Below are 26994 nucleotides of genomic sequence, written 5' to 3'. Positions count from 1 at the left end.
ATAAAATAAAAGCAGCTATTTTCCTACAGACTCTGATACCATTTAAGAAACACAGATTAATTTGCTCTTTAGAAATTTTGGATGTCATTTAATATGGTTTAAAATATCACTTAATATGTTATTGCATATTTAAACATTTTATTTATTTCTTTTAAAATATTTATTGTCTTCCATTTTATTTTTATTATAAAATTCTTGTTTTAGAACTGTTTATCCAGAAATGGTTAAAGGATGACCATCTACAAAAGGTATGATATTACCTGGAGGCGGTGGGGTTTGGATGTGAGACAAACTTCCATAGTCAGATATTGGTCAATGTCTGACTTTATGGATGGCAACCAGGAAGAGGCGATACATAATCCCAGTTATATTAAAATGCACAATCCCATTTCTGTGGTACTTCAGGTATTTAGCAACTTTAAGGATTCAAAATAATTGTTATTAAAATAGAAAAATAAGAGCCATAGCTCCCTTCAAATGGTAACCTTTCACACGATTAAAAATAAATATCTAGTTGATGATTAAAACTAGCATAAACTAGAGCTAGAATATATTTGAATACAGAAAAAAAAACCAGTAATTCTCTCAATTTAGTAGTCCATGATGGCTCGTAGTTAAAGATGCTGAGCCTGTCAGTTGAAAATATTTGAAAAGATTTGAGCGCCACGGGATAGGATGAGCCAGTAATGGGCAGCCAATTTTTTTACTGCCACTGTGGGTGTGGCTTAATTTGTGGGTGTGGCTTAATGGTCATGTGACTGGGTAGGAGTGGCTTGCCGGCCATGTGACCAGGTGGGAGTGGCTTGAATGATCATCATCATTCAAGTGAACTCTTGTCCTCGACTTACAACCTCACTAGTGTCGCTCTCTGGGGTGACAATTTGCTTCCCGTTTCCCGCGCTCTCCTTCCTGGGTCACTCCCTGCCTCAGGCTGGGTAGCTAGGCGAATGGGTGCCAATCAGCTGTGGAGAAAAGATGGGGGAGGAAATGGGCCCCCTGCAACTCCTGCCGGTGCTGGTCTCCCTGCCACTTTCCGAGGCTCCCTCGTTGAAGAAACAAACATGAGCGCCACCTCCTAGAGACAGACATGACTGAACAGCAAAAAACCTTTATCTTTACCTAGTTTGTTACATATTCTGTTGCTCTTCATGACAGCAAGAAAAAAAATGAGGGTTTTTTTCTCCCCAGTATGTCTTTGCTGAGACAAAGTACAGCTATTCTTTAAGAACAAGCCATTTATGAGAGATGCTTTCCCTTTTTAACAGGTTTAACCCATTAATCCTCTTTTAACTATCCTAAGATTTGGGCTCTCATATCGTTTTAAATTTAATGAATCATTGTGCTATACTTCTCCCAATATTTTTATATCAAACTTATCGTATTTACTCTCTGTATTTCCCCCAACCCCCATAAAATTCATGTTAAATATTTTAGAAGAATCCAAGTATGTTTTTAAAAAGTGAAGAACATCCAGATTGTCTTTCTGCAACAGAAAATCTATTTTCTCATTGTCATCCTATTGCAGATGTTTTTTACATACCAGCATGAACTCTTGATTATTTTGGGGGAATATGTCAGAAGAAATGCAAAGAGAAATGCTAAGCTTGACTATGTTTGTGAAGGGCTAGAGCTAAACTATGAAGCGATGGATTCTCTGTTAAGAAGCAAATCTTTGGAAGAGTCTGACAAAGTAAGCATTTTGGGGAAGTGCCAAATATTTGTTAAGTGTATGTGTTGGAAAAGCAAAAATTACATTCTTCAAACAGATTCTTCACAGCTTGTATAGCTCACAGAGTACCAGGGGAAAAAAAGTCTTACTCTGTCAAGTTTAGAATGGCAGATGGTAATTTTCTAACACTATTTTTTAATTTGGGTGTTAGGACAAAATACAATATCCTTTATTAGCACATTTATAAAGGAACACAAAGTATGCAGGTTGGTTGCCACGAAGGGTTTTATAAAAATATCTACTTTACCAATAAAACTTTACTTTTTCATCTCTAGGAGAAAAAAAAATATAAAATCCAATCATGGGTAAAAATGAAGTTGATTTTAACACGGTTTGTGTAACTAGAAATCCCAAGGACTACATAAATGATTGCTTTGTGGCTTTGCAGTTTCTTCTGATTCTGAATAAATTTTAAAGCAAGGAATCCAATAAAAAAAGTAGAATGGATTTTTTTTTTTTAAAAACCCTCATATGAAAAAGCTGTTTTCTATTTTTTAACTAATTGGTGCAGCTCTTGCAATTCTTAAAGATAACAATACCTTCAACTTCTGCCAATTTTACCTATGCAGTTTTCTGAACATCATTGTGGAAATTATTTCCCCGGGAATTTTTTAACTTCCTAGTTTACTCAATAGGTCTGGGATTTTCTGATGTCTTCTGTTAAAATACTATTTAGGTTGAATTTATTTAGCTTCCCCCCCCCCAAAATAAAAAGTGTCTCACAAAAAAACCCTTGCTTACTTCCGCCTTAGAGCAATATAACTTAAAGTCTGTACTAGATATTCAGTTGAATTTCTGAATTATGTATCTTAAAGTAACATCTTACAGTTCTAAGCTATAGTTTATTTCAAAAGCTATAGCTTAAGCTATAGTTTATTTTAAAGGAAGAAAAAATAGATAAGAGACAAACTGCTTTAAACCATTAGATAACCTAAAACCACTAAATTACAATTTTGACATTTATAAAATCTAAAATCTGCATGGATTTCCAAGATGTATTAATCTTTTAAAAACATTTTCTGTAGCTGAAAACAATCCTAACATGTTTGTTTTCAGTAGTGGCAAACAATAGTTACTTTCCTGTTTATTATGCTGGATAGTTTTTTTTTAAAAAAAATACCTAATTAAAACTGTTTGTGGATTTAAATGTGAGTAGAATGTGGAGAGTTTCAGATGAAGAAGCCTACAGCCTGACAATTTTTTATTAAAATAAATTTAATAAATATGTTTTATTTTTGTTGTTGTCAAATTTATGGGCTACCAAAATTCAGAACTCTTAGCAGCTTCACAAAATTAAAAATATATTGTTATACATAAAACAACATAAAAATAGTATAAAACATAACTAGCATATCTGGTTATTCAATATTAGAAGGAAAACTGCATAAACTATTTAGCCTCTGTCCTGGAAAAAGAAAATCTTTTTAAAAGATCATGTAATAGGGAGGCATTTATTTGCAGTATATAACTGAATTCTGGTATTCCTTTTTAAATGGAAATTCTGTCAAAATGTTTGTTGTGGAAGAGGATCAGATGTTTCATTGGCTCTTTCAAGCTTGAAATATTTTGCAAACAAAAATTCTTAATGCAGAGCAAATATTGCTGCTACGTAATTTCTATCTCATATAAAAGCTTGTTCACATAAAAGTGTTTGTAAAAAGTGTTCTGTCAATTTTTTCTCTCTCTAGGATAACAAAGACTACAAGGCCTTATAAACTGAAGTTTGAATACTGAGTATTTTATTCTAGGAATACAAATTCAAACATGTGAGAAAATACTGTGCTGTGAAATCAATAAATAACACTATTTTCAAGTTTGCTGTACAAATTATTCACACATAACACACAAATGTAAAACAGATATACAGGACAAGCCTAGAAACTTAACTGCTAAAATCGGGGTTCTGCAGCTGAGTCTTAAGGCATTACATCCACTGGATATCCACACAGTTGAAAAACTTTGCCTTCTAGTTGATAAACAGTTGTCCAGTTTTTATTTCCCCCAAAAAGAAAACCTTTGACAGTTGAGCCGTAGCAAACTAACAACTAAGGAAAGGACAGCTGGATCCAGGAAGATTGACTCTCCTGTATATGTTTCTTACCCAGATTGTTATTAGTTACAATTAACGTCCGTTTGCTCCCTCTGATAATATCCGGGATGGCTCGGTGTATTTTGCAGTTAGCAAATAAAAAAGAGCCGGTGCAGGCACCAAGGCCAGCAAGGGCAAGTCCTGGTAAATGTTGCTCAGCTTGGAAATGGAGATAATTCCATAGGCATGCAGCAGCCAATGGCTAAACAGAACGATAAGCCTTTTCTTCCTGACAAGCAGATCTTTGAAAGTCTTGAAAACAGAAAACAAAATATTTCCATTAGTTTCTATTTTTATAGTAATCTACTTACAGGCACAACTGGAATGTGAGATTCAGGGATTCCAATAATTTGGAATAATTTTTCCATCCTGATAATAAGCTGTCTCAATAATATTACCAAAGCAATAACTGATTATCTTCAGTGATCAATTAGAATAATTAAATGAGAAAACTCCACAACATGTTTTAACCTTATACAGTGGTACCTCGGTACTCGAACGCTTTGGTTCTCGTACATTTTGGATAACGAACAAAATTTTCGGCAAAAATTTGCTTCGGTATCTGAACAAAAATTCGGATACCGAACAGCCACAGAAAATTTTGTTCACTATCAGAAATGTTACCGCCGGGGGCTGCTGCAATCCCAGCAGCTTCAGGAGGCTGAGGAGCTCTATAAGAGCTCCAAGCTGCAGGAAGGGTTGGGGCTGCTGCAATCCCGGCAGCTTCGGGGGGCTCCTTTCCTCATTGCTTCCTCTTATTACCTGTAAGCAGCTGCAAAAACTTTCTCCTTCCCGGTGGCGGCTTCCCTTCGAGTAGCAACAGCGCCGGGAATGTCACGTGATGAAGGGAAGCCGCCGGAGCCATCTCAGCAGTTGCCGCCGCTCCAGCAGCTTCCCTTCATTACGGCGCTGTTGCTCCTCGAAGGGAAGCCGGAAGGAGAAAGTTTTTGCAGCTGCTTACAGGTACGAAGCATTGAGGAAAGGAGCCCCCCAAAGCTGCCGGGATTGCAGCTGCCCCCATCCTTCCTGCAGCTTGGAGTACCGAATTTATTTATCCCATAGGAAATAAAGAAAATAGATTTAATTGGTTAACAGTGAGTTAACAGGGGCTGGGAACCAATTAAATCCATTTCCATTATTTCCTATGGGATAAATAAATTCGGTACTCGACCAAATCGGTTCTCGACCACACTTCTGGAACGAATTGTGGTCGAGTACCGAGGTACCACTGTATTCATTTAGGAATTTTGATGGAAAATTGTTTGGGTTTGAGTGCACAATCTTTCTTGGCACAACAGGATGAGACCACATTCTTGAAAACTGAATAAATTTCAAAGGCTTCTTTAAATGGTTTGCAGATATTTTTTTTCCTAGTCAGTGTTAGCAGTCCAGCAGCTTCATGAAAATCCAAACCACTGGAGAAAAAGAGAGTTTCTGTTCAATAGCTCCAGCAGATTCAATAATTCATTGTTTTCTCAGATAATGCCTTGGGGATACTAAAGCAATCAGCTCCCAGAACTTTACAGCCTATTGACAGTTAATAAGTTTGCTAATTGCAGTGATTTACTTACTTCTACTTCAGAAGCTGATAGATAGACAACCAGAGTAACAAGTGATAACACTATGATGATATATGGGAAAGCATAGTCTGGAAGAAAAAAGGAAGATGTTATACACATTTTTATCATCTTGGTTAAACAGAACAAATAGATATCTAATCAGTTTTCAAAATATTATATTCAAGAGGAAATCTTACTGAATTTAGTGAAACTACTCCCGTTAAAATATATCAGACATTATATTCTGTTATAGTCCTCATTTAATGCATTACATTCCTATGGTTTAAGAATAAAAATTCTAATCTCAATATTTAAAGACTTTCTCCATGTTTAAGGATGCAATGAAGCTCAGAATCTATTTACCAGTAACACATTTACACTCATGTTTACTATCCATTTTATAAGCATCACCTGGTTTACATATAATGGTAAATGTGTAAACATTCCATAATTTGTTTGGTTTTGAGTTAATTTGTGACTGAAGCCCAGACCACTAGCAATACTGTAAGACTATATACTGCTTCACAGTGCTTTACAGCCCTCTCTTAAGCATTTTACAGAGTCAGCATATTGCCCCCTAACAATCTGGCTCCTCATTTTATCCACCTTGGAAAGATGGAAGGCTGAGTCAACCTTGAGCCTGCTGAGTCTTGAGCTGCCAAACTGCTGGCAGCCGATGATTAGCAGAAGTAGCCTGCAGTACTGCACTGTAACACTGTGCCGCCGCGGTTCACTGTAGCTCAGTATGTGAGAACATGATATTTATATCCCGCCACTTCCATGCTGGGCTGTGTGTTTCATATAAGAGGGAATAAAAAACAACTTACAGAGCAAGCCACCTCCAACAGCCTGAAGCACAGTCAGAATTGGGAAAAAGTAAAGAGCTGCATAAATGCTCTTAAATCTATCTGACTTTCCTAGCCCACAAGCAATCTTCTTTACCAGCAGAGGACGAAGCATCATCATCAACACTAAACAGAATGCGTAGTATATGAATACAATGGTGTAGCTGAAAGAGAAGATTGTCAAAATTAGCACATTGCGACCTCACATTCCTAGAACTAACACACTGGATAACAAAATCACTGACAATTTATTTTCAAATTGTAGAAATAAGACAACCTGCCTGTTCTAAAATCTCACTACCTCTTTTCTTTCAGCAGCTTTCTAGGTCTTCTCTATATAGCATTATATCAATATTCTGCTTTCATACTAGAGCCAGGCTTGTGGCTATAGACCGATCAGAGTTTTTGATATGATCGCTTGTCCCCTTGCATGGAAAAGGGATATCTATTGTATTCCAACAAATTTGTTTTTTAAATACTATTCTCATTTTTCTTAACTACCAAGCCCAAATAGATAAGGAATAGCAGCAAATTTGTTGAACAAAGGTACTGCAATAAAGTTACATACCCTGTTTCCCCGAAAATAAGACATACCCCGAAAGTAAGGCATGTCAGAGGTTTTGCAGAATTTGCTAATATAAGGCACCCCCCGAAAAGAAGGCGTAGTCAAGTTTACATATGGTACGGTGGAAAAACATACGGTACCATTCAAAGCTGCTCATAGCGGTACCGTAATAATGTGGCGTCCCCTGCTGGCCCCTTCCATCACTTTGTACCGTCCAGTACAGCAGACACCGTCAGCTGCTGTCTCACCGCCATTACAGTCTCCACTACAGTGCGTAGACTGTAGTTCCTCTGGTGGCCGGAAGCTGTAATTGCGGGAGTATACTGTTGTACCATATAAGTGCCGTCGTTTGTGTGTGTGTGTGCCATACTGACAGGTACCGTACCATAATCAGTGTACCGTATGGTACACTTTCTTTGGAGGTGTCAGCTTTTCTGCCTGTGAATTTGTCTTATTTGAGAAATATAAGGCACCCCCCGAAAATAAGACGTAGCACAACTTTTGGAGCAAAAAATAATATAAGACAGTGTCTTATTTTTGGGGAAACACAGAAGTATATTGCTCATAACGTATGTTTTTTTAAAACAAAAACAGTCTTATGTTTGTTTCTCTGGCCATCAGCTATTAAATTGCAAATCAACTGCAGTAGTGACAATAATTAAACTTAGAAACCAATGCCATTTTATTTAGAAATAATTGTGTCTTATACAGATCATTAAAATTGAATTATGTGTCTGTTAGAATGAAAAGTTATTGCATTTTGTTCAAAGTATTAGATGAGTATAGAGATTAAAAGATTATACTCACAGAGGATAAACAGCTTCATGGGTACAGTGAATGGTGGTAACATAATCAGGACTTGGATTGTAAAGCATGGTATACCAGTCGGAAAGCATCATCACTCTGCATGAGCGGATGTGTAGGGAGCCTATGGGGTCACTTACGAGTAGGGTAACAATTGCGGCCACACTGCATTCAATCAAAGCCGTGATGTGCTGGAAAAGAGCACTGGAACTGTGGAGAAAAGATAAAATAAGTACTGAAAACCAAGCAGCTGATTGCCATACAACATTAATTCTGTTATTATTCTAAGGGAGGGTTGCAAAACCTTCAAGATAAATCTCTCTCATAAGTAACAGGCAGGGTCTACGAGCCTTTTTCTCCATGTGAAGGAGGTGCCTTGGCTTTCCAGATTCATTTGTTTTATTGTAGAGAACTTTGGAGATTTGAGTTAACTTTTCACATATCTCTCAATATTTTCAAAACCCAAAAATGGCCAGAGTATGAGAGAAGATTGGTGGCTATATAAATGTTTTAAATGAGTAAATTTGACCTTGCATCATATAAATACATCCCTACAAAAATACAGGTTTACATCACCGCCGTAAGTAATAACAGTGGTAAATTACCTATATGACCTGCCCAATTTTACAAACTTTTTCTGCAGGATTAAGCAAACACTGGGGTCATTAAATAAACCAATGGTTTGAACACTGAAAATAAACTCTTGTTTTCAGCAAAACCATAATAAAACATGATCATGTGACCCTGGGACACAGGAAATGACTGCAAATATGGGCGTATTGCTGAGCAACAACAGGTGGAGCAGCTATCAAATCTTCATAACTGAATCATAGGGAAGTCCACTGTAACTTTGAATGCTCACTAACCGACCAGTTATAAATCTTATTCATGCATTAAAATAAAAGTACCAGCAGGGACAGCTTGTAGGCTTGGAAACTAAGCTGAATTCGGCCAGGCTAGAATTTGTAGGATTGTAGGCTAGTGTAAAAGTTGGGGGGGGGGGGGGGAACCTAGAAAAAGCCAAAGTATATTATTTATGAGCAGTTGCCGAAGTACTTATACAACTTACTACTGCACTGTTGCCAAGAAAACTGCAACTGTATTTTTATAGCAAGTAAGCCGAACTAAAAATGTCTTTATATTTTTATTATATTATTGAATTTCACAAGTTGGTGGGTTATATTAATTGATTATTTAATTTAAATATGCCACCCATCTCACTGTCTAATAGACTTTGAGCAGTTTACATTATAATAAAAGCATAAATATAAAAATGATTAAAATGAACAAGAATTAAAGAAAGGCTAAAATCCAAGAGGACAAACGGTACAGATATGTACTCATCCCTATATAAATAACTTACTTACATATTCAGTTGAGAAGTTAGTGTATTTGAAAGTTAAATATTATTAAGCTAAAACCTTGTTTTGTTTTAATAAATATTTACCTCTTTTTCCCTGAATACCATTCAATGAAGAACCAATGCAGAATGAGAGGTAGCATTGCCATAAAGCCAAGATAAAGCCAGTCGTATCGTTCTGGGGAGCCTGGACATTCACGGCAGATTTTATAGACATCACTTCTTTGTCCTCTGGGACATACCTGAAAATGTTATCACAATCTATTTTATATAGCCTTAATTTATTAATTATTCACCTGGTTTTCTTACCTGTTTTTACATAAAAACAATTCATGCAAACATTCAGCCCAGCCTTTTACCTAGTCATGTCCAATAACAACATACCCTTGTTTAAAATATTTAGAAAAACTGCCAAAAGTACAACTTACCCCACAATCACCAGGAATTTCAGTTCCATTTATAATTTCCAATGTTCTTCCACAATAAAGTCCAAGGCAGTCTGGCTGAATTTCTACAACTTATACCAAAAAAGAGTGAATAATTATTGAATCTTTCTGACACTTACATGTATAAAATTTCCCCTGATTTTATGCAATTTTCAATATACCATATTCATTACTTGGTAGCTCCACAGAAATTGCATTATATCAGCCATTATAATGCTGGTCATTGCAGGGTTTTCATAAACAGTAATGATTTTAGTAAGCTAGGGAAAGCATAGACTATAGGTTAACATATTTAGTTGACCTGTGCTACATACTCATTCTCTGCTAACAAAGACAATACAATATTTGTAGATTTTGACCAGAAGACCCATTTATGTTGCCAGGCATGGTGGGGGGGATTAATCCCCCCCACTCTGATTTGTAGCATTTGAGAATTGTGTGATTGTGCAGTACTGATTGTTTTTAGTAATGATGGGACTTAATTTAGTGTTTAATATTGGATTTGTATTGTACTGTATTGCTTTTATTGTTGTGAGCCGCCCCGAGTCCTCGGAGAGGGGTGGCATACAAATCTAATAAGTTATTATTAAATTATTATTATTATTAAATTATTAGAATGCAATAAACTCAATCAAATTACCAATAAGATCAATCGAATTAATACAATAAGCTCAATCATGATTACCCCACATCAAACTTCTATGAATACCCTGATCTCACTTCCTAGGTGGAAAACCAGGTCTTCACAATCATCCAGAAGGCAAGTAAAGATGGAGCTGTTTATATCTCAGGAGAAGGTTGAGACAAAAAACAGAACAAAGAAGGCAACTATTCCTATTGCCTATCATATGGCACTGCTTCACAGATAGGACCAGGAGTATGCCCATTCTACTCTTATTTGGTGGGATAGGCAGAAACCACCTGGGAAAGACAGTATCACATGTAACTTGGCCTCGTGAAGAGTAACAATCAGCACCTTGAATTGCAGCCAGAAATTTACTGGGAGCCAATGCAATGAGATATATGGATCTGAAAATTAAGGTTCCAAAAACAAGATAATGAACAACTCCACGTTATACGTATAAATGAACAGCAAAAAAACTAGAAACTAGATGTATATTTTATCACGGTGAAATTTTATCAAAGATTAAAGAATGAATAGAGAATTTTTAAGGCATGCACATTCTTGCAGAAAAGTGCAAGGTAATATATGAAGTTGTTTAAAGCAGGGATCTCCAACGTTGGCAACTTTAAGACTTGTGGACTTCAACACCCAGAGTTCCTCAGCTAGCTGAGATCCCTGCTTTAAAGAACAAAAAAGAATGCACGAAGCAATGCTGGGTGTGGTGGAAGCATAGATTGGTATTAGGACCTGGATTTATATTACCTTGCAATAATAGAAAATATATTACCTTTCCCTAATTCCTACTTTATAACCTTCTGTGGCTTACTTCTTACCCTTTGTCTAGATTTTGCTTGATGTTGCGCAAAGGGTGTGCCATGATGGCATCTATGCATTTTCTTATTTTACTGGTTTCATGTTTACCTTGCCTTTAAGTCATACAATGTCCAGGTATACACATTTATTTATTTATTTTGTCAAGTGCTTATTGGTAGTATACATAGATATAACACTATTTATATACATGATATTGGTACTAATCAGAGGGAAACATTAGGACAGGGACGGTAGGCACGCTGGTGCAATTATGCACATTCCTTCATTATCAGATACTATCTGTAACTGATAATAAAAGAATCCTATTCTAATTATTAAGATCAGAAAGAGGAAAACAATCTACAAAAAAACCTAGGATAATGACAAAATTTAAGGAGAGAGAATGAGCAGCATCACAACATTACACAAAGCACCACTGTTTGCTCGGTGGTGAAGCAATCGACCCTTTGCTGTAAGGCGATCTTCTCCGGGGACATTGGGAGGATGGTCCAATTTCAACTGAGAAAGGGAACGGCGTTCAAGCCACGAGTATAAGGTACAAACAAACCCACTGCTATTGTTCCTAATAAACTAGTCAGCCTGGCCTGTGGGACTAGAGGCGACATTAATACTGGCCACCATAACCATAGCGAGATCATCTCCCCCGCTCAAACTCACCCATCTTGCTCCAGTCCGGCCACGACGGAAGTACAACAAAGACTCGGGATTTTGACAGCGCTCAAACATCCAGCCAATCAGCTGCCGGCTCAGCTGCCGCAATCCCTTGCTGATTCGATTATCTACTTGCCCTTAAGTAGGCGGGGAAGCCAAGCCCACAAGCTGTTCTTTGTGTTCCGCCTCCCAGGTCACGTGACGATGTTCACTTCCTGCGCTGGAGGGAACTTAACCCTGAAAGGACGGAAAAGCCCGAGTAAAGATGCAGAACTCTTTGTGCCGGCAGAGCTAGAAATGTATTATTGAGTTCTGTATCTCTTTAAATATATATGATGTAATAGTTGGAAAATCAATCTGAGCCAATTTTCTCTAGATCTGTACAATTTAGTCTGGTTAAGTTAAAATAATTGAAAGAGTTTTTAAAAATATTTGAAAGTTTATACCTACTTGCTTTTGTTTGTTATACCTATTATCGTGCACACGTTTTGATAAACAAACAAACGAATAAAATAAACTGTTCTAGTTTTGTCTATGTAATGTAGTCTAGTTTATCTAGTCTATCTATTTAGTCTTGTCTATAATTCAAGTGTAGTCTAACAAATTTATGTTCCCCAATAATCTATGCCAGCAGCTAGGAATTATGGGTGGATAATTATGTAGCTTTGTTTCTATATCTTTTCATATCAGCCAGGTCTTGTGTTATAATATCATAAACGAGTTCCCACTTATATGATTTAATAAAGGACTTGTTTTTATTAAATGTGCAACAAGAATTAGAAGATTTTTAAATATAAATGAACATTCTGAAAATGTACTGCTTTCTTGGGAATTCCTTGTGTGTCCAATCATACTTGGCCAATAAAGAATTCTATTCTGTTCTGTTCTTAGCTATATGGCTTTTTATGGTTTATGCTTCATGGGGAAAAAAGAGTTTTTAGGCCAATTATATTTTTTTGCATGCAATATGCAGGATGACTTACATTACATACAGAATTACATAACATCTTTATGATTGCTAAACAGGAACCTAATTCCCTTTATTGGCTTGACACCAAATAATTGTATTGTATAAAACAAAATTACTGGGAACTATCTGAATCAATTTCAACAATGTGATATTATACACAGAATTAAGGAATAGGACTTTACCCGGCCAAATGAGTGCCCATTGGAGATCTAGGAGGTCAATGCATCATAAGTCTCTGCAGTTGATAATAGTTCATTAACTTGTTAATCAACTACAAGATTATAAAAATAAAATATCAACTCCCAACCAGCAGAGAACATAGCAGCCCAGCAGGAAAGGTCTGACAGGGACAGCAAACTTTTGGAGTTTCCTGAACGTTGCAGCAACAAATGATATAGAGACCATCTTCTCTGATGGGTATGGGAAATATGCATCCAAGGTGCATTTGCAATGGGTTGAAGTCCAAAGAGAAGGATGTTATCTGCTTCTGTCTACGGAGAGGGGCGACATACAAATCTAATAAATAATAATAATAATAATAATAATAATAATAATAATAATAGGTCAAGCCGCAACTGCACACCTGCCTTAAAATATGAGTTTGCTTCTCCATTATCTTGCTTTGGTGCAATATCCATAAACCTGGATGATTAAGATCAATGCAATTCTAAAGAAAATGTTAATGTATTTTTGAATTACACAGCTAACATTAGGATTATAACTAGATAAAAGAACTAGGGCCTGACAGGCTAGGGTTGAGCAAAAATGATCAGTCGGTTTTTGTGTTGGAAAAGATTTATAATCTTGGCTCTCTCATGCAATTGTATTCCATTTTTGATAAATTTGCTTTTGAGAGTGCTCAACAAGTGGAACAGCTTGCCTGTGGAGGTTGTGAGAGCGCCAATACATGAGACTTTCAAGAGGAGATTGGCTGTCGTTGGACTGAAATGGTAGGGACTCCAACTTGAGAGGGGGGGGTTGGACTAGATGACCTACAAGGTCTGTCTGTCTGTCTATCTAAACAAGTATAGGATTGTAGTTTGTATAAGCATAACATAAATAGAAAGTAATGATAAAAGAAGAAAATAGGACAGTAGGACAGGGACGGTAGGCACTATGGTGTGCTTATGCACACCCTTTACAAACATCTTAGAAAAGTGGAGAGGTCAATTATAGATAATCTGAGGTTAAAGGGAGAGGGGCGGCATACAAATCTAATAAATAAAATAATAAAATAAATAAACATTTTGGGGTTTGGGGAAGAAACCAGAGAGCCAGCTAATGCACTCCAGGCATTGATCACTCTATTGCGGAAGTCGTATTTTCGGCAATCTAGTTTGGAGCTGTTTATGTTAAATTGGAATCTATTATGTGCTTGTGTGTTGTCATGGTTGAAGATGAAGTAGTCACTAACAGGAAGGACATTGTGGTATATGATTTTATGAACTACTGTTGGATCGGAGACCACATAGTTGCAAATTGTCTAATCCCAGTATTTCAAGTGTGGTGGAATAAGGTGCTAAATTGTGAGAGGAGTGAAGGACTCTTCTTGTGAAATACTGGACTCTCTCAATTGTATTTAGGTCTGGTATTCAATGCAACCCTTCCAGCTCTGGTAATCTAATCTAAGTGCTGCTAAACCTCAACAACTTTTAAGATGTGTGGAAAGCAACTCTCAGAATTCCTCAACTATAGAGTCTCCCGCTAGACCAGGGGGCTTGACTACTAGAAGACCTCCAAGGTACCTTCCAGCTCAGGGGGTTGTCAAAGTTGGCTCTTCTATGACTTATGGACTTCAACTCCCAGAATTCCTGAACCAATCATGCTAGCTCAGGAATTCTGGGGGTTGAAGTCCACATGTCATAGAAGAACCAATTTTGCCTACCCCTGTTCCAGCTCTATTCTGGTGGATTGAAAGTTAAAATTCTCATTCCAAGGGACGGACGGCCCATTCGTGACGCGTTTAGAGGACGGGCCTCAGGGAGGGGAGCGGCGCGGGTCCTAACCCGAAGCAAAGCCGTGTCAAAATGTCTGCGGGTGACCGCGGTGATTGGCAGCCCCCGCGCGCGGCAGGCAGCTCGGCCCTCCGTACGGTGGAGATGCACGCGGGAGGGGAGCCGCTCCGGGTGGTGGTGCCGGGCGCGCTGGGACGGCTGGAGCCCGGGCCTGAGCTGCCTCTCCTGAGTCGGCGGCGTCGCTTGCTGGACTCCCCGGAGCTGGACGCTGTGAGGCGGCTACTGATGCACGAACCCCGCGGACACCGCGACATGTACGGCGCCCTGGTGCTGCCCAGCGAGCTGGCCGACGCCGCCCTCGGAGCCCTCTTCGTGCACAACGAGGGCGCGAGTTCCATGTGCGGCCACGCCGTCATTTGCCTGGGCCGCTTTGCCCTCGACTACGGCCTCTGTCCGCCCTCGCCTCCCCCCGGCGAGACCGCCGTCACCATTCACTGCCCCTGCGGGCCTGTCACGGCTTTTGCGTCCTGGGACGGGCAGCGCAGCGGGAGCCGCGTTCGTTTCCACAGCGTGCCTGCCTTCGCCGCGGCTACCGGTAGGGATGCGCTGGGCGCTTCTCTGAACTCGCTCTTGGACCGCCTCCTCACTTAAGGCAACTTTCTGAAGTAAAGACTTCATCTCCCAGCATTCTAGGCAATAGCAAGTTAGCTCGAGAATTCTGGGAGTTGGAGTCTATGGGTGTGGAAGGTGCCTGAGCCTTAAATGCCTATGGAGATTATTAATCCAGTGTTTCCCAACCTTGGCAACTTGAAGATATCTGGACTTCAATTCCCAGTATTCCCCAGACAGCGAACGCTGGCTGGGGAATTCTGGGAGTTGAAGTCCAGATATCGTCAAGCTGCCAAGGTTGGGAAACACTGGATTAATAATCCAGGTCAAGGTGTTTTTTCAATAGGCAACTGGACTTTCTGTTTTTTCTTTGAAGATGTTTCACTTCTTATCCAAGAAGCTTCTTCAGCTCTGAAGCAGTTTCTTGGATAAGAAGCAAAACGCTTTCAAACCAGAAAGGTTTGAATTGACATTTTAAGGGTATGGTGCATTTAAGATTATATAGCTGCCTGTCTCATGTGACACTAGGCAGCTCACAAGTTAAAATGACAAAGATCCATGTGCAATAATAGCAAATATCTGTAGTTCGGAGGTGGGATATGATACACTTGTATAAATTAAAACCTAGGAAAGTGTCCACTCATAGTTTATAGGCAATACAATGCAAAGATCTTGCAAGATCCACATATCCCTAGGATCCCCAGGCCTGATAATATAACCATGTCTTCAGGGGATTCCAAACATCATCAGGGTTGGAGCCAATGTAACCTTGTGGCGGGATATAGTTCCAGAAGATAGGACAACAGAAAAAGCTCTCTTGGATTCTGTTGAATGGAAGTTGTGGCCTGCAATATGCCCCTTTTGCCATATCTGATGGGACAGGTACTAGGTGAAACTCGAAAAATTAGAATATTGTGCAAAAGTTCATTTATTTCAGTAGTGCAACTTAAAAAGTGAAACCTGATATATGGGAGAGACTCATTACATGCAAAGCAAGATAGTTCAAGCTGTGATTTGTCATAATTGTGATGATTATGGGGTACAGCACATGAAAACCACAAATTCTCCATTTCAGAAAATTAGAATATTACATGTGATTAATAAAACAAGGATTGTGCATAGAACAATATCGGATCTCTGAAAAGTATAATCATGCATATGTTCTCAGTACTTGGTTTGGGACCCTTTTGAAGCAATTACTGCCTCAATGCAGCATGGCCTGGAAGCTATCAGCCTGTGGCACTGCTGAGGTGTTAATGGAAGACCAGGATGCTTAAATAGCGTCCTTCAGTTCTTCTGCATTGTTCGGTCTCATGTCTCTCATCTTTCTCTTGGCAATGCCCCATAGATTCTCAATGGGGTTCAGGTCAGGTGAGTTTGCTGGCCAATCAAGCACCGTAATCCCCTGGCCGTTCAACCAGATTTTGGTGCTTTTGGCAGTGTGGGCAGGTCAGCATTCCCATAAAGCTCGTCTGCAGAAGGAAGCACGAAGTGCTCCAAAATCTCCTGGTAGACAGCTATTTTGACCCTGGACTTAAAGAAACACAATGGATCAATGCCAGCAAATGACATGGCTCCCCAAATCATGATGTTCTAATTTTTTGAGTTTCATCTGTAGATATAACAGGCTTTATAGGTAATTAAAAGCACTTTTCAACCAAAAAGAAAGTGACAACTAATGCAGTTTGCAAAACCGAGATGTAATGTATACGGGTGGTAGAATGCACATAACTTCCTGCATCATCACATTTTGCACTAGCTTCTGATTTGGCATGCTTTTCAATATTAGCCCAATCTAAAATATGTTACAATATTTTATCTTGGAAATGACTGGGGTATGAGTTTGGGTTTGCTATATTGGTCAAGTTAGCCAATAGAAATCTGGTTTTTCCCCTCTTAAATTCAAATGGAAAGAAAGTGTTTAAAATCTGTAGTGTTTAAAATGGTCAGAGAAAGAACTGGGTGGTTCCAAATCTTAGTAATCATTCCTAATTTACTAGCTTTATATCTTGCCATTATTATAACTGAGCTAATTTGTCAAATTCAGTTTCTTGGTTTCTACCCAGTGTTTGTTAAAGCGTGGTCCTAGGATCCTAGAGAGTTCCCCAAGATCCTTTCTGGGATCTGTGGTTAAAATTATTTGCCATTGTTTATTGAAAAATAATATCAAACTTCTCATCAAATGGTCAACAGAAATTATAGCATCAGATGTGTCAGCTTTAATTAGAATATTAGATTTGTGCTTTGTATTTTGTTGTGAGCCACTCCGAGTCTTTGGAGAGGGGCGGCATGCAAGTCTAATAAATTATTATTATTATTATTATTATTATTATTATTATTATTATTATTATTATTATTTTAAAGATAAATATCAATAAATGTAACCTATACTAATAAAAGTCTTTTGGAGTCCTCCATTATTTATAAGTGTTCTGAGAGAAAATAGTTTAAGAAACAGATATAAATGCCTCTTTAAGTTATTCTTATGCCTCCCCCCCCCCCCAAATGATCATAGGAGCTAAATACTTAGAGTAAAGCATCTTATTTCAAATTTTGACATCCTTAATAATATACCAATCCAATCATTATTTGGTCACCGATATAAATTTTAACTGATATAAAATGGTGTAGCTCAATTGAAAATTAAAAACTTACTTTCCAACCTGCATGTTTTTTGTGGTTGATAATGTAAATCTGCTGTAATTAACCTCTTTTCTACTATTCCTTAGGCTTTAACTTTGATTTATGGAAGGAATGCTTCTCTGTTCTACTACCCTGCTTCTCATGATTACCTTAGTGAGCCTGTACGTTGTTTTTTTAAAATGCATGTAGATGCCTGTACTGTATTAATCAAATAACTTACAGTTTCCCCCATATATGTTATGTCATTGTGATTATAGTTCTTAAAATTACCACAGTAATTTTTATTTTCTGCTTTTGAAGTTTTTCTGAACATGAAATGTCTTTCATGTACCTCAGTAATAAATTAGAAATAGTATATAATATCCTGTCACCAATGTAGTTTCCTCTATAAATAAGGTCGAATAATGGCACTAGTAAGATTGAAACCAGAAAAAGATTACAAAGGCACAAGAAGGAAGTAATCACCATATTTGGGGAATCTTTAGATATTAGTTGTAAGGACAAATGGGAATCTGGATTACAGATTTTAACATTCCATTTTTGGGGCAGGAGGGGCTGCTTTAGGAATAACTTATTGAACAAAAGAAATATAAAAATAATAAACACTGATGATATTTAGGTAACGTTTATCTCTTGTCTCTTCCCTTCCCTCCTTTTTTTTTACTTGATTATCAGATATAACCATTGATGTTTCTGGCTTTGGAAAAGTCGTCCTTGATATTGGCTATGGGGGTGCTTTCTATGCATTTCTGAGTGCTGAACAATTAGGCCTTGATGTATGTTCCTCAAAAATTAGGGATCTTGTAGATGCAGCATCTGCAGTAACAGAAGCCGTAAAGGCTCAGGTACACTTAACATGGCTCTGAATGGTATTTACTAGCTAAATGCATCATTTTGCAGATCAGTGACTTGTTATTTGAAATGGAAAAAAAACATGTAATGAACCTTTTCAATAGACTGGCAGCAGATTAGAAATATTTTTTCCAGAATAATAATAATAATAATAATAATAATAATAATAATAATAATAATAATAATAATAATAATAATAATAATAATATATCAACTTTGCTTTAGAAACAGATTCCTGTACTCTAGCTATTCTGAGTGCATGCCCTGCTGGACATAACAACATGCATAAATTGAGGAATTAGTTGTTAGATGCCTGAACCATAAGCCTATTGACACAACAGCTAAGGTTCTTTAAAAAAAAATTAATCTATTGATCAGTCACCCAAGACTAGAATCTTGGCTTGATGGCTTTGGATTTAATCTTTCAGAACTCTTCTTATATAGAGTAATAGATCAAAATTTTAAAGTGCTCCAACAAAAGCTGAACTATGGTATATTCAGTTTATTTATTATTTTATTTTATTTATTTATTTATTAGATTTGTATGCCGCCCCTCTCCGAGGACTCGGGGCGGCTCACAGCATATTAATTTTCTGATATCTGATTTCTTTTTTAATTCAAATGTAAAACCTGGCTTACAATATTTCCAACTAGTTTTTCCATCTAAGAAATTACAGTGAAGTACTCAAATCGCTGTCTGAGTGGGAACATTGATACTATGTACAGGTCTAATAGAGCAGTTATATCATTTTTCTGGTTACATTTTAATAAATGTCTTTAAAATATTTTGTTTCTTCCTCTAGTTCAAAGTTCACCATCCCCTTATTGAAGATATGGCTTTCATTTACGGAACTATACTGACAGATGGAAAAGATGAATTTAGTGATGAACCTACAAGTAATATATGTGTATTTGCAGATGCACAGGTAATAAAGCATGCTTGAAGAAAGATCCTGAACTGTTATCATAAAAAGGTAGCCCGTAGTTGAATAGCCCTCAACTGGATCCCTGTCCACTAAAGTCCTGAAATAGCAGGGCGGTGGAATATAAGTACCCACTATGACTCTTGATAGAGATGGAGAATATTATAGAATCTGCAATGTGAAAGGCAGGGGAACCAGCCCTGAATGTCTGCTTTTATACATTAAAAATTCTATTTATACTAGAATAAAATCAACAGTATGTGATTTGATAGTGATTGAGTAGCAGTATAGTTGAACCTAATCACAAGAATTTATATCCCAAGAATTCTATGCCTGAGTTTTCTATTCTGCCAAGAAATAAAACTGGTATTGGCAATGTCTGTAAAAAAGAATGGAAAAATTTGGTTTTAATTAGTCAAGTTTTGCCAGAGCCTGGCTAAGGCACCAGGCCAGAAACCAGAAGATATAATTGTTGATTTGCATAATGGACAAAATGAACCAAAATACAGCAGCTCGTATATTTCTAAAATAGGTTGATCGAAGTCCTACAGGATCAGGTGTGACTGCTCGTATTGCCTTACAACACCATAAAGGATTAATTCAGCTGAACCAGACCAGGACCTTCAGAAGCAGTTCAACTGGTTCCTTGTTCACTGGAAAAGCAATAAAGGCAAATACCAAACTTTTGTTTTGGGGGATGGGATGAGGGCAGTGAAGGGCTACCAATATTTTTACTACCACACTGTGGGCGTGGCTTATACAGGATGCCCTGCATTTTCTTTCAACATTTTTCAGTGCAAATTGGGTACTCTGGGGTGGAGCTTCATTTTTGCTACCCCATTGTGTTCCCCCCTGTCCGGGCAGCAGCCCACCCTTGGGTGATGGAAAGGAATTTGTAAAGATTATTTTTTTGGAAAATATGGAATTAGCTGACTCAAAGGGTTGCTTTTCCGTGGGTATCATTTAAGTGGACTCCAAAGCTCCTTCAGTTGGATTAAATTGAGTTGATTCTCCCTCAAAGTTGTGGGAGGAGAAAACTGCTTTGCAAAACAGAACTTTGTCTTCCTCTGAAGCCCACTTCCCTTCTGGGCAGTCTTTCCTGTAGATGAAGGAAAGGCCTACAAAGCATTCCGAAAAATGTGCGACGGATTGCAGTAGAAGGAAGAAGTTGTCTAGTACTGTATTAAGATGAACAGTTTTGTAGGAGCAGTACAAGAATCCCAACTTGCATTTTCCCCCACTGCAGCCCAATGTAATTTTTAACAGAGAATAGGAAGTAACAGGAAGTGAAGGAAAAAATATTATGACATGAGTTCATTTTACTTTACTTTACGGTTGCATAATGTTGTGCTTCAATCACAAGTACTCTCGAGCACACAACAGATACAAACTTAAAGTAAACTGCTCTAAACATGACAGCAGGAAACACGACTTTATTACCCTTTAGTTGATGCATGGAACTTACTACCAGACTGTAATATCATCACCTAACCCCCAAAACTTTACCCTTAAATTATCCACTGTTGACCTCTCCTGATTCCTAAGAGGTCAGTAAGGGCCGTGCATAAGTACACCAGAGTGCCTTCTGTCCCGTCCTAATGTTTCTCTTTTACTAGTATCATGTATATAAATAATATTATATCTTTGTATACCACCAATATGTACTTGACAAAATAAATGAATAAAATAATATTAGGGATTGTCCACTGCTGATATGACATTTTTAATTATTACTTAATATTTCATTCTGGGCACATAGGTCTGCCCACATATTTGCCATTTGCAAAATGTTATAGACTATAGTATTAAATTACTGAGCAGGCTTATTTTTTTAACCTGAAATGTTTGTTTTTCCAATCCAGGAAACAAAATGTGGTGAACACAACGCTGTTATAGTAGAAGTCTCAGGAGAATCTTTTTATACTGGAACATCAACTTTCACATTTGAAGAAAATGATCCACTAAAATATGGTTTCTTTCTCAAGTAATTGCTTTCTTAATAGCTCTGATGAAAAAGATACATCTTTGTTTAGTTTTGATTATGGTATTGGCCTTCGTTTTTTAAAACTTATAATTAATATAGTATAGCCAAAGTTAAGCATTTTCATAACTACTACAAAAGCTTTGGTTGTCCAATTAGAACATGATGGCAGGGTAGTAAGTCATAAATATTTTTAGTATTTAGTAATTAGGTATTTAAAAATAACTTACAAAGAAGTTGATCAGTGATTTCAGAGAATAATCATTCAGAGAAAGATCATTCAAAGATTTCAGACAATTGAAATGTGGGAATATTTTACTAGACAATTGTGTGTATGTTGGGGGGAAGAACATCCATTTGAATTACATCATGGATATCAATTATAGAAGGTTACATTAAAAAAAAAGAATATTAAAGGACCTTATTGGAATTATAATTCATTAAATTCACTGTGATTCAATCTGAATAACCATGCAAAATTAAAATTAAACAATCTCCCCCTCCGTGTTGTTTATGAAACAAGGTTTTTAAATCTGATTTTGACCTTTTCTTGCATAGTTGTAAAACTATCCACTTTAGATAGGCAAAGCAGTCACCTTCTTAAAATTAACCGAGTACTGTATATTGAAAAGATTGATGGGTAGCCAAAGGATTTATTAAATAAAATGCAAATGAAAAGATTGTTTTTGTTACACTAACTACATATTGCTGTTAACCCACCCACTTATACCTTTAAAATCTGCTAAGTCCTGATAGAGCTCTGCCATGCTCCCATGGAAGTAGGGAACCTGCTTTATCCCAAATGTGGTTGGATATCCATTTTCAACACCTCTCAGTACTGGCCATCCTGGCTGAGTTCCTGGGAAGTTGTAATTCATCTGGAGAGCCAGAATCTCTCTGCCTAAACCAAAGAGTACCAGATTAGGCAAGGTTGCTAGGATCACTCCACTGCTACAATGAAGTGGATGAGGAAATCCAACCAAGAAGAATTTTAGATGTGATTCTGCGTTTCCCCCCCGTTTTTTTTAAAAAAAAGGTCACTGAGAGACATAATGCAGAGACCAGCAGTTTCAAATCCTGCAAAGTTACAAAGACTGAAATCGTGTCTTCTGTGCATTTGTTCAGTCACTCCACCAAGAACGTGGTGGTACTTCTGTTCCAAAAGATCCTGTTTCATGTTCCCAGAAATTGAACTGGGGTAATGTTGAGGGAATAAGTAATTTTGCCATAATTTTGCTAAATGTTGGGGCCTGGCAGAGATGGTGCCCCTGACTTTTTGACTGGTAATATAATAACAGAGTTGGAAGGGACCTTGGAAGTCTTCCAGCCCAACCCCCTGCTTAGGCAGCAAACCCTACACTACTTCAGACAAATGGTTATCCAACATCTTAAAAACTTCCAGCATTGGAGCATTCACAACTTCTGGAGAAACTTGTTCCACAGATTAATGGTTCTAACTATCAGGAAATCGCTGCTTAGTTCTCAGTTGCTTCTCTCCTTGATTAGTTTCCACCCATTGCTTCTTGTCCTGCCCTCAGGTGCTTTGGAAAATAGTTGGACTCCCTCTTCCTTGAACCACCCCTGAGATATTGGAACACTGCTGTCATGTCTCCCCTAGTCCTTCTTTTCATTAAACTAACCATGCCTAGTTCCTGCTACTGTTCTTCATCTGTTTTAGCCTCCAGTCCCCTAATCATTTTGGTTGCTCTTCTCTGCACTTTTTGTAGAGTCTCAACATCCTTCTTGGATCATGGCGACCAAAAGTGGTTGCAGTATTCCAAATGTGGCCTTACCAAGACATTATAAAGTGGTATTAATACTTTAAACAATCTTGATTCTATCCCTCTGTTAATGCAGCCTAGAACATGTTGGCAGAATGTAAAACTTTACCCTTAGACTATCCATGGTTGACCTCTCCCGAGATCAATAGGGGGCGTGCATAAGTGCACCAGCATGCCTTCTGTCCCCTGTCCTAATGTTTCTTTTTTACTAGTATCATGTATATGAATATTATTATATTTTTCTATACCACCAATACATAATTGACAAAACAAACAAACAAACAAACAAACAAACAAAATAAATTTGGGTCCAAAGACAGGCTACAAAAATGGTGGAAGGTCTTAAGCATAAAACTTATCAGGAATGAACTCAATTTGTATAGTCTGGACTGGAGGACAGAAGGGAAAGGGGGAACATGAGCAAAACATTTAAACATGTTAAAGGGTTAAATAAGGTTCAGGAGGGAAGTGTTTTTAATAGGAAAGTGAAAAGAACAAAGGGGCACAATCTGAGGTTAGTTGGGAAAAATATCAGAAGCAACGTGAGAAAATTTTATTTGACTGAAAGAGTAGTAGAAGCTTGGAACAAACTTCCAGCAGACGTGGTTGGAAAATCCAGAGTGACTGAATGTAAACATGCCTGGGATAAACACAACCATCCTAAGATAAAATACAGGAAATAGTATAAGGGCAGACTAGATGGACCATGAGGTCTTTTTCTGTAGTCAATCTTCCATGTTTATAAATAGATAAATAAATAAATAAATAAATATTTCAAGGGGCTACTTGCAGCCCTGTCAGGTGGCCAGTCAGACCCTCAGGATGAAGCCGGACAGATGCAAAATGGGTGGGGGGAGGACTGCGGCGGTGCTTTGTCCCCCGAGCAGCCGTCGGATGGGAATAACATGGTTTCCCCGAGCAACCGTCTGCAGAAACGTCAGCGGCCCTCAGTGTCTCCAGCTGCGAAGAGACAGCCATCCAATTCAGCGCACCAAGGCGGGTCGTTTCCGTCTGGCGCCCGCCGAGTCCGGGCTGGCTGAGCAGCTCGGTAAAGGAACCAGCGAAAGCTAAGCCTCCCTGCTCCACGCTCCGGTTCCACCCCTACCCTCCGTCTCCCCGCAGAAGCAGCCTGCTCGGGAAGGAGCGCGCATCCCCGGGCGGAGGGAAGAGCAGGCAGCGATCCAAAGCATCCCCGTCAGAGTTCCAGGTGGCCGCCAGATGCGCGCAGGGCCGAAGCGGGGCGCTTTTCCTCAACAGCTGCGTCGCCCTTCTCGGAGTCGCCGGCTTCTTCGCCGTCGCCTCAATGCAGCGGGAGCAGTCCAGCTTGTTGGGGCCCGACGAGGCCGGAGCCCCCTAGCCGCGAAAGCCGCGCCGCTCCAGCCCAGCGTCTGAGGCGGCCTCCGCTTCCCGCCTTTCGCCTCAGCTCAGGGGCCGGGAATGCGCCTTCCTGCGCCGGCTGCCCATGGAGGAGGAGGCGGCCTTGCCGAGCAACGCTTCTGCCGCGCCCGGCAACGGAAGCGCGTGGAGCGGGCCGGCCACGGCGCCTTCGGACCTCGTGGCGGAGGCGCGGTGGGGCTGGTCGGGGGCGGCGCTGGTCTCGCAGGGCCTGTTGCTGCTCTCCATCTTCGCGCTTTCCACGCTGGGCAACGGGGCCGTGGTGGTCATCATCGCCCGGCACCGGCAGCTCCGGACGGTCACCAACGCCTTGGTGCTGTCGCTGTCGCTGTCCGAGCTCCTGGATGCCCTCCTGGGCCTGCCCTTGGCCTTTGTCAGCCTCCTCCAGGGCCGGCCGCATGGCAGCTGGGTCTTCGGGCGCCGCCTCTGCTTGGCCAGCGCCACCCTCCATGCCGGCCTGGGCATTGCCGCCACCCTGACCATGACCCTGCTCTCCTTTGACCGCTACTGTGCCATTGTCCGCCAGCCGCTGCACAAAATGGGCCGCCGGAGAGCCACCCAGCTCCTGGTTGCTGTGTGGTTGGCCGCCCTGGGCTTCTCAGGCGCTTGGTACCTGCTGGCCCAGGAGGAGGAGGAAGAGGAGGAGCGGCCGCTTGTTGGGCCCGGCTCCCCTGCTTCCTTCCATTGCATGTACGTCCTGCCTTGGGGCTCTTCCCACTTGGGCCCCCCTTATAGTGCCACTTTGATTGTCCTCTGCTACCTGCTGCCCTTCGCCCTCATGTGCTTCTGCCACTACAACATATGCCGGGCGGTGCGGCTGACCGAGAGCAGGGTGCGCCCGCTTACCACTTACGGGCACCTCCTGCGTTTCTATGGCGAGATGCGCACCGCCACCACCGTTCTGATTATGATTGTTTCCATCATCTGCTGCTGGGGCCCTTATTGTATATTAGGCTTGGCTGCTGCGACGGGACGCTTCTCCTTCCCCCCAGCCGTAGACACAGTGGCAAGCTGGATGGCCTGGGCCAATGGTGCCATTAACCCCCTCATCTATGCCACCCGCAACCCTAACATTTCTCTGCTGCTTGGACGCAATCGGGAAGGAGGCTACCGGGCTCAAAAGCCTATGGCTGCCTATTTGGCGGCCGCTCGGGGTCATCGCCTAGAGAGCAAAAGCCGGGCGGACCGCTATGCCAGCTACGGGCATGACAGTGGGGGCAATGTAAAGAATAACCAGACCTGCTCCAGTCCAGGCACTGGTAGAGAAGTGGCCATGTGGGCTTTTAAGAACCCAGCTGTGCTTTTTTGCCGCGATGCACAACCTGGTTCAGCGTCTGGAGTGGGCTTGTCACACAAATCAGGCAATGTTGATACTTGCCTTTGAATTAAAAAAGGCTACATCGATTGGAATTAGTTGGTGGCAAGACGTATGTTAATCAAATGTATGTTACCTGGTGGGAAGAATAATGGATCTTGGAAATGGGGCATGTGAAGCAAAGGCATCAAATTAACTCCTGGTCTTCTGAATCTCACCACTTCTACTTTTTAATGGCTTATGACAATTTGATTTTTTGTTATGTATGGTCTCCTTGAGAGCAAGTGTTAAAAGCTATAGGGAAAGCATGTAATAAAATAGGTTGGATTTTAACTTTTACTGGGTAATGTTTTAACAGTATTATATGGATATATCCATAAGACAAAATGAATTGCACAATAGCCAGGCAAATGTTAATCTAGTGTGCTGTGTGAACTAGAAAACTGGATTGAGAAAATCATGGTTTATTGTGCTGGGAAAACATAATCTAGGGGTCTAGCCAACTAGCACTGAGCTAAAGAATACATCATTCCAGAGAAATTGGAGATGTCTCATTCACAGAATAACAAAAAAGAGGTGAATCACTTGAGAAAGATCAGCATTATAAAATAACAGTACAGTATTAGACTCGATATGTGAAAGAAAATATTACTCATTATTAAGCCTGCTGTCACAAACACCCTTGAGTAAGCTGGTCTGTTAATGATGAAGTAGCATTTTCGCAGTAATGAAAAATGCACTTCTAAATTTTACCCATTTATAGGTGTGCTTTTTTGACAGTTTATTGCTAATGTACCTTCAAAAATATTTTGTATAGTTCATAACAAGTATAAGACTATCCAGCAAAAATTTGAACTCACTGATTTAGCTTCCAGTGACTTCAGCACAATTCTATGCCTGTTTCCTCAAAAGCCATATGTGTAATAAATTCTCACTTGAAATCAATGGGGACTGAAAATTGCTTATGTGGATGATGCCATGTTCAGAGCATTTTCCTTGAACTCTGTCAGAGTCAGTTATACTCTGGTGTCATCTAAGTCAGATAGATGAATGAATGAATGAA

General features: G+C 39.5%; 4 protein-coding genes across 6 annotated transcripts in view; 3 read left to right on the top strand and 1 right to left on the bottom strand.

Moving 5' to 3' along the window:
• Nucleotides 1-3542, top strand: part of CCDC175 (coiled-coil domain containing 175) — a 61881-nt gene extending 58339 nt beyond the window's left edge. Inside the window, exons 18-20 of the mRNA XM_070750296.1 lie at nt 205-248; nt 1526-1690; nt 3418-3542. Coding sequence (XP_070606397.1) covers nt 205-248; nt 1526-1690; nt 3418-3444 — 236 coding nt within the window. The 3' untranslated portion in view covers nt 3445-3542. The remainder of the gene's footprint in view (nt 1-204; nt 249-1525; nt 1691-3417) is intronic.
• On the bottom strand, nt 3447-11647 carry JKAMP (JNK1/MAPK8 associated membrane protein). 3 transcript variants are annotated; one of them, XM_070750318.1, is made up of 7 exons: nt 11514-11647; nt 9380-9462; nt 9039-9193; nt 7595-7801; nt 6205-6386; nt 5390-5466; nt 3447-4070 (listed from the first exon to the last, which is right to left on the bottom strand). In XM_070750318.1, exons 1-7 carry the CDS (start codon nt 11515-11517, stop codon nt 3852-3854), a joined length of 927 nt encoding a protein of 308 aa, XP_070606419.1. In that variant the 5' UTR covers nt 11518-11647; the 3' UTR covers nt 3447-3851. The 3 variants fall into 3 exon arrangements, with proteins under 3 accessions (XP_070606419.1, XP_070606409.1, XP_070606427.1); XM_070750308.1 differs by having other exon boundaries at nt 9380-9468; nt 11514-11600; XM_070750326.1 differs by lacking the exon at nt 11514-11647 and adding an exon at nt 10374-10404 and having other exon boundaries at nt 9380-9468.
• Nucleotides 11648-14406: 2759 nt separating this feature from the next.
• L3HYPDH (trans-L-3-hydroxyproline dehydratase) lies at nt 14407-22118 on the top strand. The gene is made up of 5 exons (XM_070733165.1): nt 14407-15027; nt 18360-18529; nt 19340-19462; nt 19992-20129; nt 21322-22118. The coding sequence occupies exons 1-5, from the start codon at nt 14505-14507 to the stop codon at nt 21445-21447; spliced, it is 1080 nt and encodes a 359-aa protein (XP_070589266.1). The 5' UTR covers nt 14407-14504; the 3' UTR covers nt 21448-22118.
• A 2034-nt stretch (nt 22119-24152) lies between these two features.
• Nucleotides 24153-26872, top strand: GPR135 (G protein-coupled receptor 135). The gene has a single exon (XM_070733150.1). The coding sequence runs from the start codon at nt 24684-24686 to the stop codon at nt 25998-26000; it is 1317 nt and encodes a 438-aa protein (XP_070589251.1). The 5' UTR covers nt 24153-24683; the 3' UTR covers nt 26001-26872.
• The last annotated feature ends 122 nt before the right edge of the window (nt 26873-26994 follow it).

This window comes from Erythrolamprus reginae, chromosome 1 (genome assembly GCF_031021105.1).
Source record: "Erythrolamprus reginae isolate rEryReg1 chromosome 1, rEryReg1.hap1, whole genome shotgun sequence".
NCBI classification, from domain to species: Eukaryota; Metazoa; Chordata; class Lepidosauria; order Squamata; family Dipsadidae; genus Erythrolamprus; species Erythrolamprus reginae.
The sequence above is the reverse complement of the archived record's forward strand: the minus strand, read 5'-3'. Positions and strand labels throughout refer to the sequence as shown.